The 13160-nt window shown below is 39.9% G+C and overlaps 1 protein-coding gene across 1 annotated transcript in view; it reads right to left on the reverse strand.

Moving 5' to 3' along the window:
• Nucleotides 1-13160, reverse strand: part of EPHA6 (EPH receptor A6) — a 1136602-nt gene that overhangs the window by 3104 nt on the left and 1120338 nt on the right. Inside the window, 1 exon segment of the mRNA XM_075543438.1 lies at nucleotides 2498-2647. Coding sequence (XP_075399553.1) covers nucleotides 2498-2647 — 150 coding nt within the window.

Genomic DNA, 13160 nt, shown 5'->3' on the forward strand with positions numbered 1-13160 from the left:
CCTGGCCCCAATTCCAACTACACAGACAGCTGCCCCTCCCCACAGAAGAATTTATTTCAGAGGACAACACTGAAGCTGTAGCTCAAGGAAAGGGACATGTCTGATCAGAGCACATGGGAGAAATGAGGGGGGAGGAAAAGAGAGTGGAGCACATTCTGGCCCATCCTTACTCAGAACAGTCAATGCACAGAGTGGACCATATGCTGGCCCCGCTATGAGACACGACATTTCTTGCTGAGCCCTGAACCTACAGGGAACAACACTGGAGACCCAGTATCATGATTGGCCTGGTCTGGCCCCATCACATTGAGGCAAAACACTAAATGTGTGCAGCAGAGCAGCAAGGGGAGCAGAGCAGGGAGGTCCCGAGGGAGTGCCAAGGATAGACTTTGGGGCCAGGGCATAGCATCCCACTGGACTCAACTGGAGGACACTCGTAGAGGTCAACAAAAGACCTAGAACTATTTAGAGGTTTTTTTTTTTCATTTTAATTACTTTTTAATTAATAAATTTTTAAAATGTTGCCACTTTTTTGTTGTCTTTTGTTTTCTTTTGTCACTTTGTTTTGCTATATCTTGTTTCTTCTGCATAGTATTATCTCTGTGGTCTATCTAGAGAAGTTAGGCTGGATGAGCAGTCTGGAGGAGAAAACAGTGGGACCAATGGTTCCAGGGGAGACATGGAAGGGGGGAAGGTGGGGGAAAGGAGGTGGTGTTGACCAACCCAGGGACAAGGGAACAACAAGTGATCCAAAATCAGAGGCAAGGAGGGTGTAAGAGGCCTAGTAGGGATTGATCAAGGGCAATGTAACCAAGAGAAATTACTGAAACCCAAATGAAGGCTGAACATGATAGTGGGACAAGAGGAAAGTAAAAGGTAATAGAGGAAAGAACTAGGAGGCAAAGGGCATTTATAGAGGTCTAAATACAGGTATGTACATATGTAAATTTATTTATATATAATGATGGGAAATAGATCTATGTGCATATATTTATAGGTTTAGTATAAAGGTAACAGATGGACATTGGACCTCACTCAAGTACTTCCTCAATGCAAGAACACTTTGTCCTATTAAATTGGCACTCCATGATGCTCACCTTCCCGACATGATCACTGAAGACAAATGGGTGCATAAGCAAATGTGGTGAAGAAAGCTGATGGTGACAGGCTATCAAAAGATATAGCGTCTGGGGTCTTAAAGGCTTGAAGGTAAATAAACGCCCATCTAGCTCAGAAGCAACAAAGTCCATATGGTAGAAGCACACCAACCTGTGTGATCATGAGGTGTCAAAGGGTTCAAGTATCAGGCATCAAAGAACAAAAAATGATATCATTGTAAATGAGGGGGAGAGCAGAGTGGAGATCCAACGCCCATCGGTAGGCAACTGGCATCCCTTTATAGAAGGGTCTCAGGGAGGAGTCAAACCAGTCAGGGTGCAGTGTCGCAATGATGAAACATACAACGTTTCTGTAGTTCTTAAATGCTACCTCCCCCAACACAATCATGATCCCAATATTATCTTACAAATCCGGCTAGACCAGAGAATGTCCACTGGTACATTTAGGAACTGGAAACACAGGGAATACAAGACAGATGATCCCTTAAGTACCAGTGGTGACAATGGTAATCCTGGGTGAGTAGAGGGAAGGTGGGGTAGAAAGGGAAATGGGTTATAAGGATCTACAGATAACCTCCTCCCTGGGGGATGGACAACATAAAAGTGGATGAAGGGAGACAACAGACAGTGTAAGATATGACAAAATAATTTATAAATTATCAAGGGTTCATGAGGGAGTGGGGAGCAGGGAGGGAGGGGGAAAATGAGGAACTGATACCCAGGGCTCAAGTAGAAAACAAATGTTTTGAGAATGATGATGCAACAAATGTACAAATGTGCTTGACACGATGGATGGATGCATGGACTGTGATAAGAGTTGTACAAAACCCCAATAAAATGATTAAAAAATGCCATCGCATTATGTAAAATGGTCAGTACTTAAAACAATGACAATTTCATATGGCTAAATCTAATATTTTTAGTATCTGATCTTTTAAATTGATGTTGAACATTTTAGAGCAATCAGGCAAAGGATCATCTTTGAAATGGTGGGAAAATGCCCATGAGCATAAAGCACAAAGGAGCTCTGAAATTATGTGATACTTTTTTATTAACTCGATGAAGAAAATTGGGCTCAATCATGCAATGGTGATATATATGAACCTTTAATAATTTGTTAAGGTGAAGGAAAGTAATTTCAAAAGCAACTAGAATATGTTAGAAGACTGCATGAATTCAAAATACTACTGCAAAGTTAAAAGTGTATTAAAAGTGTGATGTCCATCTAACTTCCAATAGAGCAATCATCAGAAATGGTGAGAAAAGACGCGGACCAGCATAGCAGCCGTAATAAACCAGGGCATCCCGGATTCAGCATGCGAATTTACGATCCTCAGAATGGAGCATCTAAACACAGTAATAATCCTAGTGCCACTTACTCGATGCTCATTCTTGAAATCACGTCAAAAGTTGTAAAACCTGCTGCCACGAAGTTATTTGTATATTGCCCCATCTTTATAGAATCCAGCCAGTCACCAACTGTGACGAACAAAGGATATTCAGGAACTTCACCAGGGGACTCTGGCATTCTGTGAGGGAAAAAGAAACAGATCAAAGGAGAACATTAAAGTTAGAAAGGCGAGAATTACTCAGCATCCCTTTTCCTTTTTACCATATTCCTACATCTCAGGTTTTTCATCTTGCATTAAAAAGAATCTCACATTTTTTCATCTAACTGTAATTAACCACTCTTATCTGTCAAACCCTTGTCAACTTCACTTGCCCGTTTGTCTTCATCTGCCTTTTGTCACTAATAGGTCTAATAATTGATGGAACTTGGGAAAACCCACGCCTTGCTAACTTCTGGCATACAACCGTGTTTCTGAATTTGAGAATTAGCCTAATCCCACTTCCACTTGGAGAGTCACGAGCCAATCTGTTTACTCTCACCCTTTTGGGTCTGCCCGGAAATCCATACTCTTCTGTCTTTTCATCACTTACTATGATAGTTCATCTTCCTTTTTATGGTGAATTCTTTGACGAAGCCTACATTTATTTGTTTTCTGAAACATTCAATAATCACTATTATCTCTTCAAAAAAACTCTGGTGGCGTAGTGGGTCGCAGAGTAATCCTTTGGAGCTAGCAGCTCTGCGGAAGAAAGATGAGGCTTTCTACTCCAGTAAAGACACACAGCTTCCCACAGCAGCAGTTTCACCCTGCCATGTAGGAGCGCGGTGTGTCAGAATTGACGCAACTCAATGGCAATGAGTTCCGTTTTCTGGCTTTCACTCTTCTAGAGTTCAGTTGTATGAATACCTTTTACATATGTCAAAACAGAGTATGTAGCCCAAACCACAGGTAATAATAAAGTTCAAAACAAAGAAACCCCAACTGGAGGCAGGTTGAAAAATTAGAAGGCAGGTAGCACCTGTTGTGGTTGGTGTCATGAAGTTGATTTCAATTCCTGGAGACTGCGTGTGAGAGAGGAGAGCTGCCGCAGGGGTTTCTGGGCTGTAATCTTTACAGAAACGGATCTCGAGGTCTTTCTCCCAAAGAGCCACGGGGTAATTTCAAACGCCAACCTTTCAGTTAGTTGCCAAGCACTTGGCTGTTCGCAATGTCAGGTGAGGTCGTTAGTTTATTGTGCCAACCTGGCCGATAAACACATGTGGGGTTAATTGAGGGGCAGAGGGATAAATGGCTCAGTGAGCCTCGCCTTTCTAGTTCTCAGGTCTCTTGCTGTGTGATGGTCGCACCTGGGTGCAGCTGCCTTAGCAGTTCCCTGCTTCAGCTGGCAAGGCTCACTTCCTGCAAGACATCTCCAAGGAGAAGCCACATGGACCTACCCTGATGCAGCCCTGGGTGCTGGAGCAGCCGTGTGGAGACGCCTGCCAGCGCTGAGATGCTTATGCATTCACTGATTCGGCTTTCCTCCTGCAGTTGGCATCATTGCGTCTCTTTTGTGAGATGGAGGAGGACTTTGTGGATTGGTGGTGGACATATGGGTTAATGTCGGACTTGTGGGCTTGGGCAGCACTGGGTTGGGATGTTTTCTTGATATGTACTTTCCCATTATATAAAACTCTCTCTTACACATGTGTTTCTGTGGATTTGTTTCTCTAAAGTACCCTAACACACCAGGACTCCTTATCCACCCTTGGTGAATCTTTATTTTTGTTTTTGTTCTTAAGGTCTGGTTCAAATGGATTCTATTTTAGAATGGGTTTCTAATTCTAATATAAAATATAGTTTTAAATTTATATTTTAGAAAGTTTAGGGGATGTGTATGTAGATACATATATATATTTATATGTCTTTATACATACATTTGTTTGTATGTATGTAATAGCAAACATTGGGCAGAGGACATAAAAGTAGATTGAACCTTAGAAATGATAGTAAAAATAACTCAGTTGTCTATCTAATGCATTTTAGCAGTTAAGTATATTATTCTCTTTATGGGAGCAACTAATGAAAAATGTAAAAAAGATATTTTGTATGTTTTTGGACTACTTGGTATTAAAATGCTTTTATGCTACTAGGCATGCTATATTTTCCTTCTAGAGTAACAAAGACATCATTTCAAAAATTATTTAACCTGAGAGTATATATCAATTTGTAAAACAGTATCTATCTTATTTTAAAAATATATTTAGTGTTTGTGTAAAATTAACACTAAACACGCCACTGACTTTTTATAGGAATATTAAAAATTAATCTATCTTTTAATTCCTTTGCTTTTAGTATTTTATAATGTCAAAGAATGAAAGACTGCATAGACTTAACTAGCGCCATAGTTTATGAGATTCATTTTTGGAGCATTTTTTGGTAATGGTTTTACCATTCATATTTCAACCACCTCACCCTTATACTAGAAAAGGATAATCTATTAATACAGATGATTAAGCCATATTAAATAAAAATTCCTCAACTGTGTATTGAAAAGTGTATGGTTCTGCTACACATACATGGGGGTGAAGATTAAATTATTTCCTGCGGAAAGATACATAAGGATGGAGTTTTTTAACTTTTAAGATAAAATTCCTTGATGTCAGGAATGGTATCTGTTTATTACTAATCAGGTATCATACCAAAGAGCAAACTTTTTTTGCAGTCAACTTTGTAATTAATTCTAAATCACCACTTATTTAATGACTTTTTACAATGCACTCAGCGTTATAAAAAAAAAAAGGCCTGCAGAAAAACAGATGTTTAAATAAGGTGAGACTTGAAAGGTCTTTTCAATAAAAATCAATTTTCAAATATTTATTCATCACCAGGGCTCGGGTCTTCAGGAGCAACAAGTCAGGCAGTTGTCCATACAAGCTGTCCATTGTCGGCCCCAGATGACTCCTGACAGGTACAAAAGGTGCCCTTTGGAACTGGTCAGGACAGAGCTCCTAAAGAAGGCCTAGAATGAATTTCTTTCATTTTTCTTTGACCGTCAAGTTGGCAATCCTTTGTCTAAACTGAGGTCTAGTTGATGGTCGGGTAGGGTGAAGAAGGGTGACAGGGAAAAATACGGGGAGTTTTGTATTTTCTATACAATTGGACTACATGAAATGTATGCTAATACTATACATCATATTAATTTACCTTTTAACAATGACTTGGCCCTTTTCAAAGGAGCCTTAGTGGCAACACAGTTTAGGCACTGGCTTGCTAACTGTAAGGTGTGCAGTTCAAACCCACCTGCTCCTCCTCCAGAGAAAGATGAGGCTGTGTACTCCCACAGGGATATAGAGATGCAGAAACTCTGTGGAGTGTCACTCTGAGTCAGAATTGACTAGATGGCAGTGGGTTTGGCTTGGGGTCCTTCTTATCATTGCTTAACTCTGTTACCGCACTTCCCATGTTAGAGGCTGATAAACCACATTCTTTTTTTCCTGTACTACAAATGCGACCCTGTTTGACTGTGAGTGGTTTCATTTGAACTGATCTTAGACTGATTACTGATTTTACCTGAAACAACCGGGAGTAATATCCAGCGATTGAAACGGTATCCCAACATCTACGAATACTTGAATATTTGAATCGTAGCTGTATTTTCTTAGCACTTACTCGAAAATTTCATATAAATGAGCATTATCAAATACATAAAAATATTAAAAACCATATCATAATAAAGACAGCCACAGCAAATGTAGTTAAACAGATTTTTTCAGTCGCCACCGTTCTCAGACTTTTCATTGCTGTAGTGTGATTGCGACTAAGAGAAGTCGGCCTAGCATCTGCAACATTTTCCTATTTGTCCAGTTTCTATGGAGCACACCTTGGGAAATGCTGCTGCATCTCACTGCCTAAGCTTAGATATCTAAACGACTGGGGTACCCGAGCTGTTAATAATATCATTGAAGTCACATCTGTTAGAAAACTGAGAGAAGGTTCTACTCCAAAACAGCGTGGATCTCATATGTTTCAATGACATGTCCAAGAAGTTCGTCGACAGGAAACTAAATGAGCAGAGTGACTTTAAGTGACTTCCCTTCAAAGTCCTGTGTCATTCCTGATGTACCCACGTGGTCAGAGCAGTTCCGCTTCTCTCTCCTGAGATGGTGCTAGAATAACGCTTGAGCTTTGACAATTTCATGTAATTGGTGAGTGGAAATGTAATTTGCTAATTTTATGTCCTTAGAAGAGAAAGGTCACAGAAGGACTTACTGTATACCAAGTGACTGAAATGGCCTAGTTCCCTGTTGAAAAGCAGTCACTATTTGCTCTCAGAATGTTTCAATACCATAATTCCCTTTCTCTCCACACATCTTTAGTAACGTGGTTACTCTTTGGCCTTTCTAAGGCTGCACTGGCAGCTGATTTAGTAAGGTCAGGGGCCCCTCATTGTTCACAGCCACTGTGCAATAACTTTTCTTTCACCTTATCTTACTATGGAGTTGAAAAATGTTGCTATTTTCTCGCTTTGAGGGCTCGGTACCATTACCCTTACATGAATTCTCTGGAATGTTATCTAATAAACAATAAGTGCCCTCCCTTATCAAACATGAACAATGATAAATTCAACCTGCCCTTCGCTGAGCATGCAGAAATTGCTGCAGCTTGGTCACTAGTGGTGGCTGCCCACCTGAGAAAGATCTTTACAGCAAAATCTACAACTCACACGGGAAAAGCACACATCATGGGGGAGAAAAGGGATCAAGGGACTAAAGAGTAGAATTTTGAAAATTCCAGGTCTGAATTATGGGTAATCTAGATTAGGAAAAAGGCTAACATTTAATAGGTAGCAGTTAATAAGTAATGTTACATTTAAGGCTTAGGGATGGGCAGATAATTGACACATCAATTTAGATAGGAAAATTATGTTTTAAAGACATAATTATAGTCTTTAATTCTAGTTTTTTTAAAGTATCAAACATAGAAAACAGTCGTCACTGGGAAAAATGTTAAAAGTAATACAATTTGCACAGCATGGAGAGCTGCAAAGAGCCCCAGTCGTGCCGTGGTCAAAGTGCTTGGTTTCTACCTGAAAAGTCAGTAGTTTGAAGTCAGCTTGCCCAATATGAGTCCAATTGTGAAGATTTTGGTTTTGTTATGTTGAGGTGGCATATATTGAAGGCTGTAATTTTTTTTATCTTCATCAGTAAGTGCTTCAATTCATCTTGGTTTTCAACAAATAAGGTTGTATCAGAATCAATTATACACAAATTATTTTTGTATATACTATTCATATAAGGAACCCAAGTTGTGTAGTGGGCTACATGTTAGACTGCGAACTGGAAGGTGAGTAGTTTGACTCCACCAGCGACTCGCAGGAGAAAACTGAGGCTCTCCTTCCCTGTAAAGATGGAAAGCCTTCTGTCTGATAAGGTCACTATGAATCAGAACTGGCTTGGTGACTGCTACAGTTTATTGTGCCAGCCTGGCCGATAAACACAAGTAGGATTAACTGAAGGGCAGAGGGATAAATGGCTCAGTGAGCCTCACCTTGGTTGTTCTGTGTCTCAGTTTAAAGGGGTACACTACCTGTGGGATGCCTTGCCTGTGGACTGTGTCGCTGTAAGTTGAGGTCCCTTTAAGCCCACACGATTGGAATGTTCATCTCTAGAGCTGGGGACTGACAGTTGATGACAGTTGCTGCCTGGGTATATATAGCCCAGCTCTCTCTACAGAAGGGGTCTGGCAACTGGCAGCTCTCAAAACTTGAAGGACTGCTAGTGTCTCACTGCTTTATAATTTAACTGTTAATTTCTTGTATTATCTATCTGTATATTATTTAACGGTTCATTTCTTGAATTATATATCTATCTTTATAAATATATTTATATATAATTACTAGCAATCTGGTTTGTCTCTCTAGAGAACCCTGTCCAATACAGTGACAGGTCTTTTTTTTTTAATATGACAGATCTATTTTTCAGAGATTATATATTAATGTGAGGAGTGCTGATGGTGAAGTGGTTTGCTTTAGGCTGCTATCCACAAAGTCAGTAGTTCAAAACCACAAGCTGTTCCCCAGGAGACGGGCTTTCTACCCTGGTAAAGCATTATCAGGGGCAGTTCTTCCTGCTCTATAGGATCCCTATGAGTTGGCATCGACCAATAGACGTGAATTATATAGTAATGTGATACATTTATGTGCTAATTGGCATCCACATATTAATATTTACATGTTATACAATATGTAAATATAACATGTTGGTATATTGTACATTAATTAATATGTGGGTGTGTCGATTAAAACAATATAAATTATTGACCTATGCATGTAATTGATTCTGAAAACCAAAATGGGATTAGTTGATACATTGTTAAAATATCTAAGTTTGCTATTTTGTTAAAGCTACTATTCTACTAAGAAGTCATCAATGAACACTTCCTCTCATTCTTCCTCTAGGTTGTTGGGTGCCACGGAGTCCATCTGACTCAGAGCAGCCCCGTTGTTGGAATCGTTAGAGGAGCAGGTCGCACATCTCTCTTCCATGGAACAGCTAGGCTTGAACTGCTGACCTTCTGCTCAGCAGTCAGGTGATTAACCACAGCGCAATCCTGCCTCTTTCTCTCATTTATCACTCTGTTTCCAACCCCACCCACTTCTAGTTCTCACATTTATAATAGCATACCTATAAGGATGGGGTAAATTCTATTTTATATTGTACTTTGTTTTACAAGTTTATGGATATTTTTCATGTTTATACAATCTTCATAACTATTATTCAACTAAGTGTATACTGCTGTGTAAATTGATGGTTAATAATTCATTGAGTTAATTCCCTAAAGTTGGACTATTAGATTACTAACAATATTATTTTATTATAGAGGGCCATGCAGTCTTAGAAGGTATACCTTTTTGCTTCAGCTGAATTACTCCCTTGGGACAAATGCATAAGAAGAAAGTTTCGATTTCTTAAAGAGTAAATTAAAGCTTTTTGATAGCAGAAATGATGCCTCATACATCTTTTTTTTCTGTAGACCCTTGTACAATGCTGAGCGTATTATAGAACTCATTAAATAAGTGATGATTTAAATCGAATATGAAACTATCTGCAAAAAAGTTTGCTCTCTGACATGATGGCTGATTCATCATGAATGTTCTACTTTCATTTTATTCCATTTAATGAACAACCTAGAAAACGGAATGATGATTACAATGGTCAGTCTATCTATAATCTATTAACTACCACACTATTTAATTTGTTCCTTTTACTCATGTTGCAAAATTTTTGATTTATTTCCATCGGTTTCAAAGTGGAGGGTGATGCAGTTACAGGCAGAACAATATAGCCACGTCCCAGGTTAAGGGTTCCCAAGTAACGAGAGTCAGACCTGGGATCCGTCGCAGTGTTCACCACAATACTTGGCAGTGCTTTTCTTTGAACTGCTCATCAGATGACGCTGGGACTGCCCTTCATACTAGTCAGCTAACCCAGCAAGTAATCTTCTACCAAGGTGCTTAAAGTGCTTTGCTGCTAACCAAAAGGGGGAAAGTTCGAATCCATCAGCATTCGAATCCATCAGCATGGGAAAAAGATGGGCTAGGCTGCTCCTGAAAAGGTTTACAGCTTTGGAAGTCCAATAGGGCCGTTCTGCTCTGTCCTATATGGTAGTTAGCAGGTTTGCTTTGGGGGCTGACCTCTAAGGGAAACGAATAGTGCACATAAGTAAGCGTTCTATGGCTGTTGGTGGTTTGAAGCTACCCCAAGTCTTTCTGGAAGAAAAATGTGTCAATCTGCTTCCATAAAATTTACAGTCAAGAAAAGCCTTTGGGACTATTCTACTCTGTCATATGAGGTTGGTACAGTAAAAATCAACTCTACGTTGCCAATAAAAGAAGAATGAATGTATTTAGTCAGGTAGAAAAGAAAGCTTTGCCCTAGAATTAGGAAAGCTATTCAATTTAAGTGCAAATTAAATTAATGAAAGACTCGATATCCATAGACAATTTTCAAATGCAATGTTACCCAGAAGCTTTCACACTAGGATTGTGTATAACCCTGTCAAGTGCCAGATGGATAGTTCATGCTGATGGAGGATTCCCTATTGTAGCTGAGCTGCGAATCCCTACATGTTAGAACTCTTTTGTAATAATTAGACAACAAAGGAACTGATATTCTGCATGGTTAAAACTGTATTTCCATGATTAAAATGAATTTTCAGTTAATACCTCTTTGTTTTAAACGATCTAATTTTCCACAATGTTAAATTGGGAGCATCCACCGCCCTCCCCCCCCCACCCCCCCACCCCCGTCCGGGGGGGATGCCATTTTACTTATTAAGTCCTCAGGTTTTCCTTTATAATGCTATGAGTATTTATTCTCATAATGAAAGATACTAATTGTGGCAAACGTAAAGAAATGAAATTCAGCACGAGATGTAAAACTATAGATGTGTTTGAGCACCGGGTATACATACATGTAGAGCAGAAACAATATTCTGATGAAAATGTTCCCTCATTCTCGGCAGCGTATGGTCCCTCTGCCCAGAGCATTAGACGGCTGAATCTTAAGGAAAGCCTGTTTTGTGAGAACATAATCCAGGGATGGAAAATAAATTTCCTATCACATGCTCAATGTGAATCATGGCCATCGGCTGTCGAAATGTGGTCCTGAAAAGGCTGTGAAGTCCGCAGCAGGGCTCAGTGGGAACGAGTGTTGGGACGATTAGTCATGTCTGCCAGAGCAAGGGAAACACTGGGGAGAGTCAATCTACAACTTTGCCCGAGGACAGGTTACTGGAGCCTCATTGCTGCTGTTCTTTCCTTGTTTCTCTATTTTGTTGTAGATATTTTTTACTTTTTTCAAGTATTGTTCTTCAAATGGCTGGTCAGAGAAGGGAATGCTGGGTAGATACATGGGCTGTATCGGGTATCTGTTTCCCTGGACTGACAAATGCACCCTTGTATTTGTTTAGTGGGACAAAATTCTCTGTGCCTACTAAAAATCGCTTAGGATTTTAATATGCCTCATCTATAAAATCTGATTAACCCAAAGAAACTCTCTTTACCTGAAAATGTGAAAATTCACCCTCTTTTCTTATAATCATATTTCTGACAATAAATACTATGTACATCTTGCTATTTTGTATGACTCTATACTGCACAGTGGAGAGAATAAAGGCTTGAGAGTTGATAGTCCTTGGTCAAATTCTGGAATTACTAACTACTTTCTGGGTTACCTTAGTAAAATTGCTCTTAGAGATTTCATTTCCTAATAGGGGGTACTGCTGGGGAATAGTTGCCGTGATGTGCTTTTGAATTGATTATGACTCAGAGACCCCACATACAACAGAGGAAAATATTAAGGATAAAATAATGTAACATGTAGAAGTGACTAGTACAATGAGGGGCACATATTAAGCTCTCAACAAATGTTAACTTTGATCATCATGTTGTATTAGAAATTAAAATAACATTACTCTTATTGCTGTCTTGTGGCAGCTAGTGATGTCAATTGCTTCAAGGGCAGCATTTCCTGGCTCCCGATTAATATTTAATATCTATACTACTTCCATACACTTTTCTATCACACAATTACAACATTGACTTTGGCCAGTCACTTTGTCGTAAAATACGTCATTAAAAGTACCAGTAACAAATATCAAAACAAAACAAGTTGTCCACGACTTTGTAAAGGAATATAACAGTGCTGATTATGTAGATCCTAGGCAGCTCTAAGCAAGATGTCTTTGAAATGAATGGAAAATGCTCTTCTCATGGCAGCATTATAGATGGTTTCTAAACTGAATGGAAGGAGATACTATCATTTAGTTATATGATGTTTACTCACAGTTCTTGAACATAGGGCTTTTGCTTTTTTAATTTTTTTATTGTGACACTGTTAATGAGTGCTCCACAGGCTCCGTGGCACTGCAAGGTAAGTGATTGACAGTTCAATAACGGACACATAGGTACTATGGTGGCTAGGATGTTCTACAAGCTCCACCTCTGACCCAGGGTGTAGTGAAAATAAGTTTCTTGGCCTGGGCAGCACATGACTTCTAAGGCAAGCAATACTAGGGACTGGCACGGTCTGTCTGGGCATCTGGTACTCATCTGTGGATGCCACCTCTCAGCAGATGGTCAAGCAGCTCCTAATCTGTAAAATTCTATGCCAGGACCATGCTGAGGACCTGGATTCAGGGTTGGGGGAAAACATGATTTTCCTATTAGACTGCAGTTCTGTTCTGTTAACAGGGCATTATTCAACTGGCTGCAACCAAGTCGAATGCAGTGTGGGGGAAGACAAGGTGGGGGCTGGGGACTGACAAGGGTGGAGAATGAATGTGCAGGAAAACGGGTGGGGGAGGGAAGGGTTAGTGGAAGACTCGCTTCATCGTAATGTTATCGAACCACTTTGTGTTCTTAAACTCTAGGCTTTTCGGTGTAGCCCTGGACTCTAAGGGGTCTGCTTGCCTTGGGGTTGAGAGTGACTACAAGATGGGTCAGGACCCATTTCCCAGTTAACGTTTAGCATGGAGTTGATTAAGGTTAGACTATCAGCACATTCACTTGTAGTCCTATACCTACATACTTTCTTGCTGAGGCGCCAACGCAAGCATTCTAGGAATGGCACAGCACTCTGACAAGTCCGCTGGCAGTGTGTCAGGTACACTAACATCCAGAGAAGAAAGGGGCGAGGACTCGTGCTTC

This window comes from Tenrec ecaudatus, chromosome 2 (genome assembly GCF_050624435.1).
Source record: "Tenrec ecaudatus isolate mTenEca1 chromosome 2, mTenEca1.hap1, whole genome shotgun sequence".
Classification (NCBI taxonomy): domain Eukaryota; kingdom Metazoa; phylum Chordata; class Mammalia; order Afrosoricida; family Tenrecidae; genus Tenrec; species Tenrec ecaudatus.